At 42.3% G+C, this 21,632-nt stretch overlaps 1 protein-coding gene across 3 annotated transcripts in view; it reads left to right on the top strand.

Annotated features, from left to right (window-relative positions):
- CEMIP2 (cell migration inducing hyaluronidase 2) overlaps positions 1-21,632 on the top strand; it is a 60,936-nt gene that overhangs the window by 25,764 nt on the left and 13,540 nt on the right. For all 3 annotated transcript variants that reach the window (XM_079996005.1, XM_079996006.1, XM_079996004.1), the window contains exons 5-15: positions 5,177-5,346; positions 7,799-7,987; positions 10,387-10,556; positions 11,502-11,711; positions 12,794-12,999; positions 14,009-14,078; positions 17,401-17,529; positions 19,774-19,862; positions 20,659-20,790; positions 21,004-21,039; positions 21,332-21,487. In XM_079996005.1, the coding sequence (XP_079852131.1) occupies positions 5,177-5,346; positions 7,799-7,987; positions 10,387-10,556; positions 11,502-11,711; positions 12,794-12,999; positions 14,009-14,078; positions 17,401-17,529; positions 19,774-19,862; positions 20,659-20,790; positions 21,004-21,039; positions 21,332-21,487 (1,557 nt within the window). The remainder of the gene's footprint in view (positions 1-5,176; positions 5,347-7,798; positions 7,988-10,386; positions 10,557-11,501; positions 11,712-12,793; positions 13,000-14,008; positions 14,079-17,400; positions 17,530-19,773; positions 19,863-20,658; positions 20,791-21,003; positions 21,040-21,331; positions 21,488-21,632) is intronic.

Here is a 21,632-nt window from a genome sequence, read left to right as displayed (position 1 = left end):
ATTTGAAACTGTAAACTTGGTACACAAATTTTTACAAATTTTGATTTTAAAATTGAGCTTAAATATTTATTTTCTTACATTTCTTCTATCATGGACACCAAAGCCCATGGTCCCTGGGTGATCACCCATCCAGGCATTGACCAAACCTACCTAGCCTTCAGGACATGCTCTAGGAATATTGGAGGTTTTGGGCCGGGGGAGAGCCAGAAGTTGCTAGTTGAAACCATATACATATTTATTGTTGATCGTTTGGTATAATAAAAGTAAATTCTTTTATTAAGTTCTTTGATTTGTATATTTAACAACTGATAGTATGAAAGCAAAGTCTTTCCTTCGCACATGAGTCAACTAGTTGTGTTGTAATTAGTGGTTAATCCACCCCTGCATACATGCACTGCAAACATGACACATGCATTTGTTACATGATACATGTAATATACCTCCAGTTTTCCTACATACAAATACTATATGTGCAGGAAAATCATCTTCTAAGAAGCAGCCATAAGACTCACTTTGAATTATGTTCCTTCTGTCAAAGATCTTGAAAGCAGGCCCATCCTGTAAAATTCCCTGGTGTGCTTTTACCCTGAAATGGCATTTAAAAGTCATGAGGAGAAAGAAAGGAAGGGAAGGGATTCCAAGTATAATGATGAAACATGCTGTGATTGGTTTACCTTCAGCCCTTGTAGTCCTGAAATTGTTTAAAAGAAAAATGTGGAAAGTTTATTTCATTTCTCTAGCTAACCTCTGTGTAAGATTCCTCTGACTGTCCAATTGTTTTAGAAGACAGATAAAACCCTTTTCATTTTTCAGAACATTTTCTTTTATTGTTTGCTTTAATTTTTTTATCTGATATTTCTGGATTGTATAAAAGGGTACTACTGCTTTATTTCAGTGTGGATTCATTTCAGATTGTTTTTATAGTTCGTTGTAGGCCACCGTGATGACACTTATTGTGAAAAGACAGGGTGGAATTGTTTGAGCCTGTGCCAGTCCAGTGTATTTGAAATAATAGAGGAGACAGATTCATTTCACTACTGTGTGCAGCCGTTCTTTCATTTCAAGTGAGAGGTATCTCACTCTAATAAACTTGGTGCTATAATGGCATTAGAGGAAAGGTTAAGGAGTAGATTGCTTTCCAGTGTTGTTTCCTAAGTGAAGTGGTGATTCATGCTGAGCATGAATTAAGAAGTGGTGGATATTTCTGATGGATTAGAGAGAGAATGTGTTGTTGCATGGGCTCCCTAGTAAATGTAAATTTGACTACTACTTTAACTTGGTGTGTTTTAGCAGGCTCTTTTACTTCAGACTTGCGCTTCTTTGCCTCATGGGGTGACTGGGCTACAGTGGTGCTCCGCAAGATGAATGCCTTGCAAGACGGAAAACCCGCTAGGCGAAAGGGTTTTCCGTTCTGGAGGCGCTTCGCAAAACGAATTTCCTATGGGCTTGCTTCCCAAGACGAAAATGTCTTGCGAGTTCCTGCGGGTTTTTTTTCCTCCCCCCCCCCCTTTTTCTAAGCCGGTAAGTCGCTTATCTGCTTATCCGCTAAGCCGATAAGCTGCTAATAGCGCTAATAGCGCTAATCCGCTAAGTCGTCAATGGGCTTGCTTCGCAAGACGAAAAAACCGCTAGACGAAGAGACTCGCGGAACGGATTAATTTCGTCTTGCGAGGCACCACTGTATTCAGAACCAGAGCTTTGGTCATCTTTATATGTCACCTGAAGATACAGGCATTGGAAGTTGAGCTAGGAATTTCCTTCTCATTCTATTTGTCCCCCTTTTAATTTTTTTTAAAAAGCATGTTCATCCTAGGAACTTGGCTGCTGGCTGAGTACAGGCCAGAGTTGGGCAGCTGACTTTGGCCAGAGGGAATTGTCCCCCGGGGGCACTGCACCACACTGGCTTTCATATGCTGGCTAAAATTCTAGCCCTGTGAGGGCCTGTACTTGACAGTTGCACCACGTGGGTCTGGCTCCAACAACACTGAGCTTTTCCTTGCGCTTGAAAGGCAGAAGCTACAACTGCTGCAGAGGCAAGGTCACAAGCAAGCCGACTGCTGCTCATTCCTGTTTCATTCTTAACTGCTTGCTGAAGGCCCCCTACTACACTCCTTGAACTTTCCAACTTGTGGGAGGGTTGCATTTGCAGTGGCGCTTGAATCATGCCCCGTGCTTATACTAGAGAAACACTATAGAGTTGTATCCATGGGTGTTCCTCACACGGACAGCAGGGTCTTTGATCCAGTGGAGGCTTCCCTCAATGGAATAAGGTTGGGAAGAAAGTCTCACAGTTTTCCTATTTTCTCAGGAGCCGCCCAGCTCGGAAGCAAATTTTGGGGCATGTGGGGACTGATGGGGGTGATGAGGATTTTGCAGATACTGCCTTTCTCTTATCTACAGCCAGAAACTTCTACTGGATCAAACAACCTTCCATTATCATGAATGCGCCATTGGATGCAACGTAACCCAGTATCTTATATTCTTAAATAGAATTGCAAGGAAACTATTCCATTGAGTTGAAGTTCTTGGATAATTTGAGATGCAGCATCAGCATACGTATGTGCCCAGCAAATGTATTCTGTAGTCCATAGCCATGTTATATGAAGACCTACTAAGAGCTACTGTTCTAGTTTCAAATAAGAATGCCAATTTTATAGCAGTTCGAAAGCACGTCAAAGTGCAAGTAGATAAATAGGTACCGCTCCGGTTGGAAAGTAAACGGCATTTCCGTGTGCTGCTCTGGTTTGCCAGAAGCGGCTTAGTCATGCTGGCTACATGACCCGGAAGCTGTCTGCGGACAAATGCTGGCTCCCTCGGCCAATAAAGCGAGATGAGTGCCGCAACCCCAGAGTCGGTCACGACTGGACCTAATGGTCAGGGGTCCCTTTACCTTTTTACTATGAAGCAACTGGGTTAAAAGCACTGGTCCGGGGGGGGGGGAGTAGAAATTCTATCTCTCCCCCCTTTCCTAACATCTTGCCATTCTCTATGTTGTTATTAAGGCTTAATTTGTGAGTCAGATCATTTCAGGCACTTTGCTGTACCAGCTGTTTCTCTACCAGTTCCAAACAGATATTTCAAATGAAACCATTAATTCTGCGTGAAAAGTAACTCTCCCTGAAAGCTTAAGCCTTTGCTCCAACTGAGGGTGAAGACAAAAGTCCTGTCTAAATATGCTGGGAGCCTTGAGCACACATTTTCTGTCCTGAAAACTGATGCCTTGGAATGCAGTAAATGTTCATTCAAGCCATTTCCAGTCACATTTTAGGGAGCCTGTGTGTGTCTTTACCTTAACATGGCCAGTTCTGCAGCTACAGACATCCTTGTGCAGCAGCCTGCATAGATGCAGTGTTACCGTTTTTGCATTCTGTGCTAGGTTCTTTGGTAATGCTCAGCTTGTGTCTTGCTTCACACACGCTGTCTGTGGTTCTCTATCAAGTTCAGCTTGGGAATCTTCCTTAGCATTCTTGTGTCTTGGCAGGGAGGGGAAGGGGTGTCCCTCAGCGATGGAGCATTTGCAGAATGCCCTAGGATATCTAGGTATAGGGCTGTTTGAAAGCCCTAGAGAGCCACTGCCTGTCAATATCAAAAATACTGAGCTAGTCTGATCTGATACAAGGCAGTTTTTAAAGTTTCTATGAGGAGCTTATAATGTGGAAGCTGGAGGGACCTGGAAGCTCCTTTTAAGAGACCCCCCCCTCTCCCTCTCTCCCTCCCTCCCTCCCTCCCTCTCCGCCCCCCTCATTTGCATATGAGATGGGGAATGTGTGTGCTCTTATGGTGTTTGCAGAGCAGTTCATGGTTTTGGAGCGCAGTCTTGCAGATTTTGAAAGGGAAGCAGTCTGCTGTTGCCACTCCCTTGTCCCCTTTAAATCCATAACCCGCAACATTGCAGAGGTTCATAGTACAGTCTATGCTTTTTCACTGTAATGGTGTCAGCCCTCTCTGCAGGCATCCTAGCCAGTTCAAACGAGAGTGGATAACATCCATATCTGAGGTGCCTGGACTTGCAGTTGGACTGTTATGTTTAAAACTGGTGACTGTACAAGCTTTTCATAAAAAACACTGAGCTAAAAATATCACACAACAGTTTTCTTGAGCAGTTGTGTGCTGTTTAAATTTAGCTCTCCACTTGTGGAGTTCTAAATGTAAGAATTGCTGGAAATGTTGATACCAGTTGGCATGCAACTTGAGGGAAAAGAGGGATGGTTGGAAGAAACGAAATCCCTTGGCTTTGGTGCTGCCAAGTCAGAGCTGGCTTAGATTAAAACTAATAGGAAAATCAGGAGTAACTAGAGGCATGAATGTAATGCTAGGGCAGTATAGCTTTTCAAAGCTGGAGTTAGAGAAGAGAGTCTGGAGGAGGCTCTTGGCTTGCCTTCTGCTCTTGAACAAGTAATTTATGGGGTGTCTACAATGAGGGCTCCATGCCAGCCTACTCAAATGTCCAGCTGCAGCACTGGCAATCTTTTATCAGCAAGGCTCCAGAAAATATAGGCATGGAAACCTTTTTCCATTATTGGTGTTCAGCATGGACCTACCAAAGAGTTATGCCAAGGCACACAGTTAGTTCCACGGTGGTTCAAAATGCCAATCCTGTTTGCCTCTTTATTGGTGAGGCATAACAGCCTCTCCATCCCTACCAGTTGTTTCAACACAATAGAAAATGTAATGAATTTCACAGAGTTAGGGATGTAATATCTTTTACTGTTTTATGATTTTCCTTTTTATTGGATAATATACAAATATATGTAATTGGTTTCCATTTAGAGGAGAAAGTACTCCTTTCCAGACAATTATGGGATTTAATTAAAATCTAATATTTCCATCTCCCACACTGAGAGCTGGGCTTGTACTACTTCTTCACAAGCAGTTGTGAGTAGGACACAACAGTCTATATACATCCTCAGGGTTTTTTTGTGGGGGGAGGGATATGGCAAGTGTTGCAAATTTTTGTGACTTCTGACAAGGGAGATGATAGCAATAGTACTTACAGCCTTATGCCCCAAAGTTATAAAATTCTTTCTACTTTTTTAAAAAACGGATTTTGAAGAATGTTTCAGAAAACTAAGAATAACAGTTTCTAATACATTTGTACATGCTGCATTCTTGCTACTTGTAAACACCTGCACTAAGGAAGAGTTTTGTACTTAAACATGTATTTTATTTTTTCCAGGCAGGCCTGGGCTTTAGTTGGTGTAATTGGTGATGGAGATTCATCGTGTAGTGAGTCTGTAAGAAACTCTGAAAACCACAGCACAGGAGGGAAAGCTATCGCACAAAGAGAATTTTTTACTGTGGACGGTCAGAAGTTTGCTGTAAGAGCTTTCAGTGAATGGGATGATGGTATGAATATACTTTATTCTTTTTTAAAAAAGCAATACAGGTGATGCAATAATTGAAAACAATCTTGTATAGCTGGAACTACTTAACTCTGAACGCACCTTCCTTCCATGCACCTGTTCTGTCCACTGTCTGCTGTGATCCTGCTGGAAACCAGAAGTGTCTGTTCCAAAGCAAAAATCCAAAAGGGAATGTAGTTTATATTATTCTGTTCATGGAATCAAAGAACTGTAGAGTTGGAAGGGACCCTTAGGATCATCTAATCCAACCCCCTGCAGCTGCTCCATATGGGAATCGAACTTACAACCTTGGCATTATCAGCAGTCCTGTGCTTATAGCCAAAATAATAGAATACAGCAAGATGGAAGGATAGATCAACCTGCTGCAAATAAATAATAATAATAATAATAATAATAATAATAATAATAAAGTTTAACTTATTTGCAGCTGTTGAATAAACTGTCAGAAATGTGCAAAAGAAAAAGCGTCCCAAAGCGCCAAAATCCTGACACACTTTTTCCACACAAAAGGTGGCAAACATATACCATCAGTCCTGGAAGTGTTCCAAGCTAAACCCCTAGCACAGCTATTATATGGGGCTCAGATCTGGACTGGCACTTACCTTGTATCTACGGAAGCTGTCCAATCAAAGTTTCTAAGGCAAATTATTTCTTTGCCACCCTGTGTCCCAAATGCATCATTGCGCTTAGAGGCCAATCTCCCTTCGGTAGAATTACAGATCTGGCGCAGGATATTTGACTTCTGGCTTCGCCTAAACTCAAATCCCCCCGGTCTAATATCGCTAGTGCTGCAAGACTGTCACAAGAGTGCCTGATCTAAAATTGTCTATCAAAAACTGCACAACCCCACAACAGCTACTCACTGTGGGTTATAGTAAAGCAAACAGTCTAATTTGTCAACGCCTAAATGATATCGCTCGTCAGAACAACTTTGCCACAATAAGGAAATTTTGCCCATGGTATGACCACTTTCCACTTTCCCACTTTGATTCTCTGGCACCCTATCTGCATAACCTAGCAATTCCAAAATACAGACACACTTTTACCCTCGCCCTCGGCTGTACTTGGGGTACGATTCCAACAGATTCCATACAAAAAACGCTTATGTCCCTGCGGAGATGGCAGCACCGAATCAGTGGTGCATGCCCTCCTGGCTTGCACTTTTTACAAAGACCTGAGGAATGACTTTATCACCCCTCTTTTATTGCCCGTTCCGGGTCGCCCAACCACTGCCACAGTGTCTTTTCTCCTGGCAGATCAAGAGGAGCAGATGACAGCAAAGGTTGCAAGGTTTTTAGCTGGGGCAATCAGAATAAGGTCCGCAATTTGACTGCTGATTCAGCAGTGTGTGTTATATAATTGACTGCTTATTTTGTTCTGTGTATGCCACAATGTTTTTTGTTGCTATGGCTGATGGCTGACGCAAAAAAAGTTTCATTCATTCACTCATTCATTCATATGCACACGTGCTGTTTATTAAAGGTCAGCAACTTTGGGAAGCCCCCCTCAAAACTAAACTCAACAACTTTGACCTGCCCCCTACCCCCCCACGGGTAGATCATAGTCTCTTGGGAGTTGAACATCCCTGAGATAGATGGTTCACTCTTTTTTCATTGGTCTCTTCCTTTGTCTTTAGTTCCCCACCATTCCATTCTCCTTCCTACCTTGTTTTCAGTTTGTTTCCTCTTAATCAGAATTGTGTGGTTATTGAGTCTCTATTTAGGCTGGTGTTTTGCAGGGTGTTTATCCCTTAGGAGTCTTTTTCTGTTGTTGTTTAGTCGTTTAGTCGTGTCCGCCTCTTCGTGACCCCCTGGACCAGAGCACGCCAGGCACTCCTGTCTTCCACTGCCTCCCGCAGTTTGGTCAAATTCATGCTGGTAGCTTTGAGAACACTGTCCAACCATCTTGTCCTCTGTCGTCCCCTTCTCCTTGTGCCCTCAATCTTTTCCTACATCAGGGTCTTTTCCAGGGAGTCTTCTCTTCTCATCAGGTGGCCAAAGTGTTGGAGCCTCAACTTCACAATCTGTCCTTCCAGTGAGCACCCAGGGCTGATTTCCTTCAGAATGCATAGCCTTGATCTTCTTGCAGTCCATGGGACTCTCAAGTCTCCTCCAGCAGTCCTTTTCTACTAAAGACTTTTTGTTTTGCATTTCTGTGAATTTTTAAGTAAACCACAAGTCTGCTGACACCTCCCTCTGAAGCATGGATGGTGCAGTGTTGTCTTTGCTTCAGTAAGCATGGGAATATTTTGGGGGGTGGGGGGAGTGGATAAGGAATCACATGAGAGAATAAGCAATTGATAATTTCCTCTTAGCTGCTGTACAATGTTTTTAATCTCTTTATTGGTTTTAATGTTTTGAGCATTTAAGGAAATGGTATTCATATGTTTTTAAAATAAATTAATTTGTTTGATTTTATTTATTTGTTTGTTTAAGGTGTTCCAAAGTCAGGTTTCCAGGTGGAAGCAGTGCATGGTGTGATACTGGATCTGTCAGAAGATGTTAGTACCTGGAAGCCTGAAGACCAGATTGTTGTTGCAAGCACTGATTATTCTATGTACCAGGCAGAAGAATTCACCCTCCTTCCTTGTTCAGAATGCAATAGATATCAAATCAAAGTTAAAGGTATGGTGCAAGCTTTTGCTTTCCATGTGTCTGTGGTCCTGATGCCTAGTATAAATGCAGTCACATTGACTTTCTGGCATTGGTAAACTCTTCCAGCTACTTAACATTCACTGCAGCCTAAGATCCTCATTTGACCCTGACGTGACACATACACACACCATTGTATGTATCAGCACAAAGGAAGGGAAGTTTCATATCTCAAGTGTAGCATATGTCAGTGCTAAATTGTATTCTGCTCTGGACATGATTGAAATGCAGCTTGCCCTTTTGTGCAAAACAGCTTCCCTTTTTACTGATTACTGTCCTATGCGCTTTCCTTTCGCTCAGTTGTTTTGGGCTGCTCTCTTAACCACACAGGCATTTATCATTCTTTGCTGTGTCACTGCTCTTTCTTCCTTCAGTGTTTGTGCCATATCTGCAACATTAACAGCTGGAGATCTCTTGTATGGACTTAGGAGATCAGGATAGTAGTTCCCCTCCCTCCCTATATCATTTATTCTGTTATCACCAGGTTGGGCATTGCTTTCTCTTGGGTGAAGACAGAGGCAAAGTTCCGCCTTTTCTCTGTCACCCAGTAGCATTTCTCCATCTTCCCCATGCAGAGGACCTACCACTTGCTTGTTGAGCTCCATTTAGGAAAAGCAAACTGATCTGTGCAACTTGGAGCTGTGGTGAGACTGGGAGTTATGGTTAGGTGATCACGGTAGAGATGGTTGGTGGTGTATATTTGGGGTTTCAAGGCTTGGATGTGGGGTGGCAGGAAGAGTTGGAACCATCCATACCTGGACCTCGTAACTGTAGGGGGAAGGGAGAGGTAATTCAAGCCAAGAGATGCAGGTAGCATTTGGATACACATTTAGCTGTGTGCAAAGGTAAATAGCCTAAAGTTCTAGGAAGTGCTGTCTTAGAAATTTTTATTTCCTCTTGTGGTCTGTGCAAGTTTCATATGATTTCTGAGGATTCTCTGGGGCAAAACTTTTCTGGTGTGCCCAGCTGCCCCTTTTGCTTGAAATACATATCTCAGCATCTTACTAGTGAAATTTAATTTCTGCTTCTCTTAATCCTTGGACTTCAGATGCTCTCTCACATGAATGAGGAAAGGCAAGCAAATTACTCCCATATGGAAGCAGTTCTTCAGCTTTCTGTTCATTTAATATCCAGTTTCCTTCAGTGTTCCAAAAATGTGTCAAGAGCCTCATCCCTTCCTACTTTTCAAACGTGTATAGTCTTGCTAGGTTTTGATGGAAGAAATAAACTTAATTTGAGCTGTTAACATCTGGAGGTGTACATTAAGTTATTTTCTCTGTTACTTTTTGTAGTTCGCATGCTAACGAGTTTGATTTGAAACTCCATCTATGCTATGTGTGTTTAGAAAAAAATATGTTCCCTACGTGGTTATGAAAGAGCTGTTGCACAGGTGGTCAATAAAAGTTTTACAGAACTTGCATAGCTAGACTGAAGTGTTAGCTGGACACTTTCAGAAAAGAGTAATTTGGAACTTAAAGCTTTTATTGAAGTGAGACCAAGATACATGATTAGCTTTTTTTCCATCTTGGTGCTTTCTTGTTGTTCTACTCTATGCCATGAAACCAGCCCACTTAGTAAAGAGAATTTTCACTATGGCAAAAGTGGATTTGGTAAAAATACTGGATTCTGCTAGATAAAAGGCCACTTTTAAACAGGAGAAGTTTGATTTTGGGTTGTTTTTTTAAGGCGAAGTAAAGGAATTTGTGATAAAACATTGGAGAGAGAGAGAAATTAAATATTATATTTATTTGTAAAATTATTCCTAACTGTATCTATGAGACCTGTGAAGCCATATCATATTTTCAGCTTCTGAAGCTATTGAAGTAGTTCACTCACTTTCCTTGTCTAATGTAAGTGTCCTACCCTAAATTTTGGTGTGAATGTTAAAACTACATAAATTCAGCATGATAAAGGATTTGGAAGAAAGTAATTCTTGACTGCCACATCAACCGTCTCTCATCTCCCATTTATGTTTTTGGTCATCTGCACATGGCCATTGTAGACCACTTTTCATTCCAGATAGTGCTCCTAGAAATAGTTTGTATGGCAAAATCATCTGTGAACAAAATAATGAACGCTTGAGTGGGCTTCATTCCTCAAATTTGTACAGATCCTAGGAAGATTTTCATAAGATCAAACCATATGTGAAAACTTCTGCATACCTGTTCATTTTCTTTCTGACACATGGCAGGCATAGCACTAGATCACATGAACTCCAAGGTGGGACAATATTCGTCTTCCACTCCATAGCTCTGCCTTTCCAGGAAAGCTTAACTGTCTTAGCAGGTTGCATACATTCACAACAGATAAGAATCAGAGACCTCCATTTTTCACTTGCTTTGCCTTTGAACATGAACTTCTCTTTCAAACAGAAATCCCTCAGTTCCTTCATATAGGAGAAATTGTTGATGGAGTGGACATGAGGGCTGAGGTCGGAGTTCTCACTCGGAACATCTTAATAAAGGGAGAGATGGAAGATTCCTGTTACACTGGCAAAGAGTGCCAGTTCTTCCATTTTGATACTTTTGGTGGACATATCCAGGTATGGACCGGGGGGGGGGCATGCATGTGGGGGTGCTAAATTGCTTCCTGTCATTGCCCCAGTAACTTGCTGATGCAGACTTTCCATGGTGATTATTCCCTTCCTGTTTTGAGATATAATATTTGAGTTGCCGGGACGCAGGTGGCGCTGTGGGTTAAAGCCTCAGCGCCTAGGGCTTGCCGATTGAAAGGTTGGCAGTTCGAATCCCTGCAGCGGGGTGCGCTCCCGCTGCTCGGTCCCAGCGCCTGCCAACCTAGCAGTTCGAAAGCACCTCCGGGTGCAAGTAGATAAATAGGGACCGCTTACCAGCGGGAAGGTAAACGGCGTTTCCGTGTGCGGCTCTGGCTCGCCAGAGCAGCGATGTCACGCTGGCCACGTGACCCAGAAGTGTCTCCGGACAGCGCTGGCCCCTGGCCTCTTAAGTGAGATGGGCGCACAACCCCAGAGTCTGTCAAGACTGGCCCGTACGGGCAGGGGTACCTTTACCTTTACCTTTTATTTAAGTTGCCATATCTCAAAAAGTAAAGACCAGGACACTCCAAAGTTGTTGATCCAGGAGAAAGCACTGGCCTGGACAGGAATTCTGCTTTTGAAATCCTGGTAGTGTCCAGGAAAATCCAGACGTATGGCAGTCCTATTACATGTACAAGTAGGGCTTTACACTGAATACAAACTATGGCAGTCTTGCCTACAGCAGGGGTAGCCAATGTGGTGCCACTGGGGACGTGACCTAGAGTCTTACTCGTTTCAAAACTCTGCTCTGTTTATTACTCTTCAGTGTAATTGGATTTCCAATGTAATAGTTTTGATGCCGTTCTGTATTGTTGTGTGTTTATCTGGAGAAAATGGGTGCTTTAAAGCTTGTAAATCAATGAACTGTTGTTGACCTGGGGGGGGGGGGAATGAATTGGTAAACAATGAGATTATTTTTTTGTGCTCTTCCAGATTCTGAAGAATTTCACCTCTGTTCACCTCTCTTACGTGGAACTCAGACAAATGGGTCAGCAGGTCCATGGAGCTTACCCTGTTCACTTCCACCGCTGTGAAGATGTGGACGAGAAAGGAGGGTACAACTACAGGACTTATGTAGAAGGCCTCTCAATTCATCACTGCTTCTCTAGATGTGTGACTGTTCATGCAACAAATGGCTTGCTGGTAATAGCAGTGCTCCTTTGCCTTCCCCTCTACTTCAAACTTCCTCTGTTATTGACCTCTTTGGATCATGCCATGCTAAACGTGGTTAGTTGCAAACTTCTATTTGCAACTGTGGTTAGAAATGGTGTTGCAAACTGCCAGTGGTGCAGGCATAATACGAATCAAGGTTACAGCTGCAAAGGGAAGGGAGGAGAGTCTCTGGGGCACTCAGGATCACATGGCCATGGTTAGGAGATCGGGCAGTATTTCATCTGCACAAATCTCTGGATGTGGGTTTTTGGATTTATCACTGTGCCTATGGGTGTTTCAGTCCCTATGGGTATTAGCGTTTGTGAGGAGGTTTCATCCTAACTGTAGGATCTGATAAAGATGAATTGGGCAGTTTGTAATTGTTTACTTTTCTTCAGCAAAGAGGATGCACAGGTGTATGGAAGACACATCATCACTTGGCCTAAGCGTCAGCATCATCTAGAAGCATTTTAAATTTGATTGACTGGTCTTAGGTTTTGACCCACTTCAGTGTTCTTGGCCCTGGGAACCTGGAATCATGAGATTGCCTTTCCATGTTATCAGTTGCTTGTATGAAGTGTTGGCTAGATGATTTGATCAAGTGCTAACCATGTCATGGAGATAATATTGGGGAGTGGGAGAGGGCTTTCCTAGCACATCAACTGAATAACATGCCACTGGCTTATGTGTCCCTATGAATACATGTGAAAATAGGGTTTAATATTTTCATAAGTTTTTGTTTTGGGAGTATGCTAGAATTTTTTTTATAATTTTTGAAATCTGCATTTTGCTCCTGAACCTCATGATTATTGTCAGCTATCTATCAACACATCTGGATAAAGTGATGTATGAGACATAGTATATAAACATATCTGGTAAGAATTTGAAACCTAAGTTCATCCTAAAGTTTTGCATTTGTGGGCAGAAAATGTTTGTGGTTCATTATTCTGATTTAACTATTACATTGCTAACAGTGAAGTGTCTGTCCCACTGCAGCTGTGTCAAAATAGTGGAGATGTAATGCAGTTCTCAATATAGGCTTTGGGGAATGACATAAACTTTTATTTCTGCAGATAAAAGACACCATTGGATATGACACACTAGGTCATTGTTTTTTCCTGGAGGATGGCATTGAGCAGAGAAATACACTGTATCATAACTTAGGGCTAGTCACCAAACCAGGCACACTCCTTCCCACTGACAGGAACAGCACAATGTGCCTGGCCATGAAGGATCATGTCTATGGAGCCTATGAGCCAGTTCCAACCACAGACTGCATGTGAGTGACTGGCTAAATGATTGGGGGGGGCCTGGAATTTCAGGTGCTGATTATTTGATTGGTATTCTATACAGAGGTAACTTATTTTCAATAAACTACCCACAGTCTGTGTACATGGCTTAAGTGCTGGTATGTTGAAGGAGACACTCTTGTACAGTGGCTAGCTCTCTATGCTGAGCCATTGAAGACTTGGATTCAAATCAGTGCTGAGCAGTGTAATTCATTAGGCAACTTTAGGCTAGCCAAAGAAATTGATTTGACAGGTTTGTTGAAATATGAGCTTAGCTGAATATATATTGCAACATTTAGCCTGTCTGAAGTCCGTGGAATGCAGCAGGAAAGGTAGAGGGACTAAGACATAGTGGCTTGGATCCAGAGCTGCCATGCTCCAATTCTCAGGGCTCTCTTCCATTCACGGAATGGCTTTAATCCAGTGGAGGTTTCCACCGGTGGAGAGGAAGGTGATTTTCGTTGATTTCCCTTTTCCCTTGTAGCCATTTCCCATGCTGCCCCAGAGGGTCCCCCACTCTCCAGAGCACATTTGGAGAAACTGTGGGGAGAATTGATGAAAATCATTCTCCTCTACCTTTTCCCACCAGCAGGTGCATCCTGTGAGAGGCATTCCGCTCCTGAGATCTCAAGATCCAAGCCAAATATTCCTGTTTTAGGAAACAAAATGCATAGCATTCCAAACGACAAAAGGCTATTAATGAAGAGATTGTGTTAAATACATCCTCTCTTCCACAGATGATTCAGATAGTATATGATTTTACTTCAGGGCCTTAAGTTTCAGTATAGGAAAGCAATATAAGAATATTATAATTTGCTGCCAAAATTTGAATTGTTTGTTTATCTACTCTTTTAAGCATTGTTGCTCAATCTGCAGAGATCCCCCACCCCAGTAAAAATGAACGCTCCTTAAATTTGCAAGTTTACGCTCTTACTGTGAGACATATGAGTATCTGTAGGACCTGCTGCTTAAGCGCTTTCCATTTGTGTCACTTTGCAGGGCTGTTTCCACATTTTGGATTGCTCATCCCAACAATCACCTTATAAATAATGTGGCTGCCGGCTCACAGGTGAGGCTCTTGGAGCACTGGGTTAACTAATTCTACAAAATGGAAGCATACTGGAAGCATATAACGTTCATTCAACTCCCTTTGTTTTCTTAGCATAATGTCCTCATTTTTATATTTAATATGCATAAATGATGCACTGTTCAGAAAAGCTCATAAAACCTATATTATAAATCACAGGTTGGATTTGAACTAAGTTAGTTGAACTCAATTAATTTCAGTGGTAATTAGCAGGGCAATCCTAACCCATTTCTTATTAAATTCAGTGAGGCATACTTCTAGGTAATTGGGATTAAGTTTGCAGCCTAAATTCAGCGAATTTAGCCTGGATCCATTCCCATGTATTTTGCTGAATAATATTTTTCACTTTGCAGACCTTTTTCTTCATGTACAAAGATGTTTAAAGAAGATTTGTTTTTATCTTTTACAAGCCAGTAAAATTGTGTTACTTCACATGCATTGAAAAATCTCCCTATTCCAAAGAACAAAGTTACTTTTTGTAAATGAGAGGTTGTTAATTTAAGCATAAATCTCTGTGGTCTAACTGGTTGGATGTCTGTTTATTTTAAATGGTAGCTTAGTTTTAGGGTGCTGAGACCTAAATCGGTTAGATTTTATTTGAAAACTCATTTGACTCAATATTTTACTTACACAGGTAGAGTGCCGTACTATTTACTATGCAGTAAGAAACAATGAAATTTACATTTTCTATTCTTACGGTATTTGTTAGTGGGTTTTGTAATGAAGCTGGAGATTAGGGCCTAAGACTAATCTTAACTTAGAAAAAGTCCCATTGAATCCATTGGAGCCTACAGATAGGGGTTTGTTAGGGGAGGGGTAGTACCTCTGGTTGTGCTCCTTCTGGGGTAGTTGGTCCACTTTGTACGCCGCTTTCTGGCAGCTCCTGCAGCCAAGCTGGTGCCCAATGCATTGCTCTGCTTTCCTTTGGACCACATCAGTGAGGCTGAGAGGGGTCTTGGCATCTGGGCAGCCCAGGAGCTCCAGACACGCTGCCCAGGCTTGTGTCCCAGGCAGGCCACTTCAGGGCTGCTAATGGAGCAGTTTGACTTCACCCCCAGACGAACACTCCATTGTCTCCCAAGGCAAGCAGGTGCCAACACCTCTCCAGTAAGTAGGGTTAGGAGTGCAGCCTTAAATGTAATGAGAAATGTAAAGTGTATCAAGGAAAAGGAATAACACTTGTGTATTAGAATTCAGAATAAGGATTATTGTGGTGATAACTGCATTTTCCTTTAAAAGAAAAGAGTATTTATGAGTTACTATCAAACTAGATAATAAGTTGGGAGTCCCAGTAGTGGTAATGTTTGTTTGGTATATGAGTTAAAAAGCAGAAGCTGTCCTTTATTGTCTGTCAGTTTAAAGACAGTTTGAAGGGTTGAATCAGAATTCAGGATGAAAAGACCAGATGTGAAGAGCTTATGCATGAACCAAGAGCGAGTGCTTACATGCATGCGAGTTCATAGGTTAGTGGGGAGCACTGAAAATTTGGGTTGTATGTTAAGTCAAGCTTAACTATTTTGACATTTTGAGGTGTAAAATATATGGGGAAATCCAGGGAAGATTTGAAACTGATGAATAAATATTGTGAAGGTTTCAAAGAAGCTAGCGCTTTGCCCAGGGCGTTCTCTGCTGGGAATTTTCCAGGCTGGGTCTTAGGGGTACAGATAGTGTTTTCCACTCAGGCTGCAAGGCGACTCTGGAGAATCACCATGGAGAGTCTTCTGAGCTGTGGTCACCTTTTGCAGCCACTCATAGAGCTGCACTGCTAGTTCTGGTTGTTGTTTTTTTGCAGTGGCCTCTTTGCACCCCATGGTTATGGGTGCTTTTCTGTCCCCAGACTCTGCTTAAAAAATGGAAACGATTTCCGCACAGCCTCCTGGGCTGCAAATGACAGAGAGATTCATGCAGCCCAGGAAAAGTGTCTCTCACATGTGCAGCCAAGAAGGCTCCACTCTCAGGAAAGGAGGGGAAAGAACTAGGTGGCTTGATGGTTTAATTCAAGCAGACCACTGAGAGGGTTTCAGTGTGTGGGTGGGTGGGTGTATGGGTGGTGTTGCTTGCATGCTTGTTTACTTGATTGTTTGACTTGACTGGTTCACCATGCAAACCTTCACTTGCCTCAACTTGGACTGGACAAGGAGACATATTGCAAGGGCCAGGGAATTTTTTGTTTGATCCTGTGCCGAAGAAGGAAAAAGCTTCTTGAATCTACTTTCCTCTGAAGGAGAAAACCTGTCAACAATCCTTTAAGAACTGAAAAGGTTTTTTTAATATTATTGCTTTCCTTGGCAACCCAGGAAGAACAGTAGGAAATGAATTTTATAACAACAGCATGATATGAAGGATATAAAAGTAGTTATTGTTAATGTTTTAAGATAAGACCATGAGAAGAGCCCTGCTGAGTCCTGCTTGTCCAGCTTAGTCCAGCAGGAGTTTGTTGAATTAGGGGCCATCCCCGTATCCTGGGGTCGGCATTCAACAATGTGCTGTGTGAAGAATTAACTCTTTTTGTCTGTCCTGAATTATTTCTCTGGTTGGAACAGAAAGACCCCTCTCTCTACATCCTGTACAGTTCTATAAAGCTTTTATAATGTTCCTCCTTACTCACCTTTTTTTCTAAACCTGAAAGCCCTGATAGTTGTCACTTTCTGTAAAGGGAAGGTGATTCAGCCCCCTGATCATTTTTGCTGCCTCTTTCTGCACTTCCCCAGCTCTTCGTGGTGGTTCTTGAGGGGTAGTTAACAGAACTTTAAGCTGTATTCCAGGTGTGTGTAAAAGTATTACTATACTAACTTTTTTAAAAAATCAATCTCTGGCATGGAATTCATTTTACTCAGTGAGCAACAGCTTAAGAGAACATTTTTACTGAGCTGTTCACCACATTCTTAAGAGTTTTCTTAGCTAGTAACCACCAGTTGACACCCCATCAATGTGAAGTTGGGGGGGAGGTTGTCCCAGTGTTCAACACTTGCTATTTTGTTGCCCATTCACCTATTTTGGAGAGATACTTTTTGAACTCATTGCACTATATTTTGGTTTTTACTACCCTAAATAATTTGCTAGCATCTGTAGCTTGGGTCCCCTTGTCGCTCACCCCTAATGCCAAAAAATTTATGAACAAGTTTAAAAACACTCACCTGTCCTTATACAGATCCTTGGAGGGCTTTAATTAGCTGGGAGTAAGGAGCATAATGTGCTTTCTAGGATTAGAAAGCACATTATGTAGTAGTAATTATGATTGTGTTGCCGTGTTCCTATCCAAACGGATCCATGACTAAGTTTATTTATCACCTCTTGTTTCCAGGATGCTGGCATATGGTACATATTTCACAAAGTGCCTACAGGAGAGTCTCATGGGTTGTTTCCTGAGACCAAAGCTGAACTAACACCACTAGGAATTTTCTATAACAACAAGGTGCACTCCAACTTTAAGGTAAATAATTCTTCAAATGAACTGAAAAATTATGTATGATTTCTAGTCTAAAGTACTATATTTTTCTCTCTATAAGGCGCACCTGACCATAAGGCACACCTAGTTTTTAGAGGAGGAAAACAAGAAAAAAAAAATATTCTGAATCAAATGTTGTTGGAGAGGAGTTTCAAGTAGGGAGGGAAGAAAAAACACTGAAGGGACAAGGAGCACATGTGGGGTGTATGGAGAAGGAGGTGGCTAACGATGCAGGAGAGGGGTTTAAGGGGAGGGAGGAAAGGAAGGCAAAAGTTCTCTCCCCCCCCCCACCCAAGCAAGCCCTCTCTCTCTCTCTCTCCCCCCCCCTCACCTGCATGTTTTCTGGCACCTGCGCATCCATGGCATGCTTCCCTGGACGCAGCACCAGAGCACAGAGAGGAGGAGGCAGCGACAGCTGTCATTTGCGCTCCTAGCCGCCGGAAGCTGAGCTGGGTGGGCTGGAGCCTGTGCGCCGCACAGCAACCGAAAACACAAGAGGGTGGGCAGTAAGGCCCTGAGGCAGAGGGCAGGAAAGGAATTCACTGCAGCTGTGCGCTCCCTGCCAGAAAGAGACAAGAGCAGCGGCTGACTTTAACTGCCCAGTTAAAACCGTACACAGCGGGGAGCGCAAAACAAAATAGGAGTCGCAATTGAATCCTTAGGAAGGTGCTACAATAATTAGACAAGGGGAACAGGGCTGATGAACAAACGGTAGCCTTGGGATGCTGTACAGATTGAGAGGCTCCACACACAAGGACACTCAAACGCCCAAACGCCCCCTTTAACCACGCACTCTCCCGTGCATCAACACGACTCACACTCCTCCACACACACACCAAAATATGCCCGATACAGGAACCCCAGCAGCCTCCTCTCTGCAGCCTTCCCTCCTCCGTGACACACGATCCAATTTTCGCCCCTGCACTCTGGCGATTCAGCTCCAGGGACCACACACTCGCTCCATAAGACGCCCAGACATTTCCCCTTACTTTTTAGGAGGAAAAAAGTGCGTCTTATGGATTGAAAAATACGGTAATTGCAAATGATGATGAATATCATTTACCGTACTTTTCCATGTATAACATGCCCCGTGTATAACACACACACCCCACCAACTTTGGGGGACCAAAATTAAGAAAAGGGGAGATTCCCCAAGTTCTTGAGCTTTTTTTGGGGGGGGGGCATAGTTGTTGGGCTTTTTTATGGGGAAATGCAAAAAGTCACTCACCCGCCAGACTGACAATGCTGCTTGCACACGTAGACAAAGCAACCTATCCTCTTTCCCATCGCTGAAAAAGCCAATTGCCGCAGCGACAGCCAATCAACAACAGCCCTTTCAGCAGCCACCAATAACAATCTCCAACTCGTGGCAGCAACCAATCCCATGCCCCACAATACACTACCCATGTATAGAAGACCCCTAATTTTGAACATGATTTTTAAATTTTAAAAAATAGGCTTATACCTGGAAAAGTACAGTAATTTTTTACATTTCTGTACTGCCCTTCATCTGAGGATCACAGGGTGGTTTACAATATAAAAACACAAAAGTGCATACCATAATAACAAACAAAACCAATAACCTCCTCCCTGACGCCCTCTCCCCAATTCCAGACAGACCCATCTTTTCTCAGGATTCGTGGCCAGATAGGCATTCTGAGCATCTCCAAAGAGCCCAGCAAAATCAGACTACTTGACTACATTCAGAAATTGACTATGACTAATTGCCTCATTGGAATGAACTTGACATTGGCATAATTTTTCATATTCTTGTCATCTTTCCAATTGGTTTTTGATGTCCTTCCAACATTTTCTTGGTGTTCTTCCAACACCAGCCAAGCCAAAGGAAAGGCTTCATATTATTGTGGACATGCTAGGTAGGTTCTGCAAATAGAAAGAATGCATGCTGACATTTTCCAGTTCATTGTCCTGGAGTCCTAGAGTTTTAGCTGAAAACACATTCCAAGTCTTAGGTGTGGTAACACGAACTCTTCACATCCGTGAGATGGCTGCTTGAGAAGAAGGTGGCATTTTACTGGCTGTGACCTAGGATAGTATAGTGGGTGGAATATTCTGATATGTTCAGTTTCTAATGCAGGAGATGTGAAAGCTTCAAGAATATGTTCCCAGGCACTTTTTCCTTCTCATATTAGCTGTTGTAATTAAGAACTGCAAGACTATAAACACCATACTGGTTATAAAGTTATTTGTATCTTTTTATTATTGCAGGCTGGATTGTTCATTGATAAAGGTGTGAAAACTACCAATGCAAGTGCTGATGATAAAAGGGAGTATCTGTGTTTGGACAATAATGCAAGGTAGAACATACTATGTGGAAGGAAATGATTGAGGATTAAATACAGGAGTGTTATTTTTGTTGTCCAGAATTTGCAAACCCTAGTTTAATGCACATGGAATGCCTTAATGTAGTTGTGCACATGTTTTGGCTGCTGAATCCACAATTTTTGCAGCCTTATTAATCATCTGGATAGCGAAACACTTCCAGTTGTTACTCCCCCACCCCCCAAAGGCTACCACTGAAGTGCAAGCATGTTGTTGCTACCTCACTGTTTCATTCAGTTCTGCCTGTTCCTGTTTGTTGAATTGCGGTCCATGGGCACACTCTATACACCATGGGGTGTATAAAGAAGGGTTGGTCAGTCTCCCAATTACCATTACCACTGCTCTACCTGTGCACAGCCCTCTGCGTAGATAGAAGCATTCCAAACACCACTGGATTTTGTGTTCTAGAATTAGGTAGCCATTAAGTACTTGCAGCATTTTTCTTACTTTTTTCCACTCTCTCATAAATAAAAGGGAGGAAAGCTTCAGCAATAAATTCCCTCCAGGACTGAAGCATCTGCATCTGTGGGTATGTTGTCCTTTTCCAGTATGAGATTACTGGGGATTGCTTTATGCTATGGAAATTAGGTTTTGCTTAGTGACAAAGACCCTTGGACTTCAAAAGTAAAACCTGTTTCTTTTTTGCAGTATGCGTGTGTGCTTGAGCTGATTTTTTGTAAACATTTGTGTGAGGTGCTGTCGTTTTTATACTGATGTACGCAGAATTGCAGGTGTGCAGGTCCATTCACATCCCCTCCCTTCTTTTTCAAGGTTTCGACCACATCAAGATGCAGATCCTGCAAAGCCCCGAGTTGCAGCTCTCATAGACAGGCTAATAGCTTATAAAAATAATGACCATGGAGCTTGGGTCAGAGGAGGGGAAATCATTATTCAGAACTCTGGGTAGGTTGCCCTTCAGCAAATACCTACACATTGTTAAAGTAAATAAAACAGCTATCTTGAACAGACTTGCACAAGGTGACTGTACAGGTAAAACTTTGTCCTGCCAATTTCTGGAAATGTAAACTATCGTCATTTTCACCTATCTGGATTGGGGCTTTAGGTTTAGGTTATTGGTGTTTTTCCTGAAATAATTGGTTGTTTTTTCTCTTCTAGTTTTGCTGACAATGGAATAGGCTTAACCTTTGCCAGGTTAGTGCTGTTTCATTTTTACTACTTCTGTATTAGTCTGTCTCCTTTGAAGTTTTAGATGTCAAATCAGAAAACAGATCCTAACAGGTCTGTGCCTAAGTTATTGTTGGACTCCAGGTCAGAGGCAATGCTGCCCTGCTGGCTTTCGCAGATAGCTTCAGTAGTTTTTAGCTGCTGTGTTGCACAGGTAGATAATATTCTGTTCAGGTTCTTAAATAAGCAAGGTTGTAGTTGAAAGTATTATTATTATTATTATTATTATTATTATTATTATTATTATTATTATTTGTAGTGATGGAAGCTTCCCAAGTGATGAAGGCTCCAGCCAGGATGTATCAGACTCTCTGTTTGTTGGTGAAAGCAATAATTATGGCAATTCAGGCGGCCAAAACAAATACTGGGGCACTGGAGGAATAAACAATAAAAATCGTACTTTGCCTAGAAACCGGTAAGCATACAGTGCCTGAAACAGAGTGACGTTTCCAGGGGCGCAGCTCTCGTTCCCCTCCCTGTGAGAAACTCTACAAATATCTTACTCTCAATTTCTGACTTGAAGTTGGGTTTCTCCAGCTCTCTTCTTTTTATTTTTGGCA

Source organism: Podarcis cretensis (assembly GCF_951804945.1).
Source record: "Podarcis cretensis genome assembly, chromosome: 11".
NCBI classification, from domain to species: Eukaryota; Metazoa; Chordata; class Lepidosauria; order Squamata; family Lacertidae; genus Podarcis; species Podarcis cretensis.
Note: the sequence above shows the minus strand (reverse complement) of the source record. Positions and strands in the feature narration are given on the sequence as shown.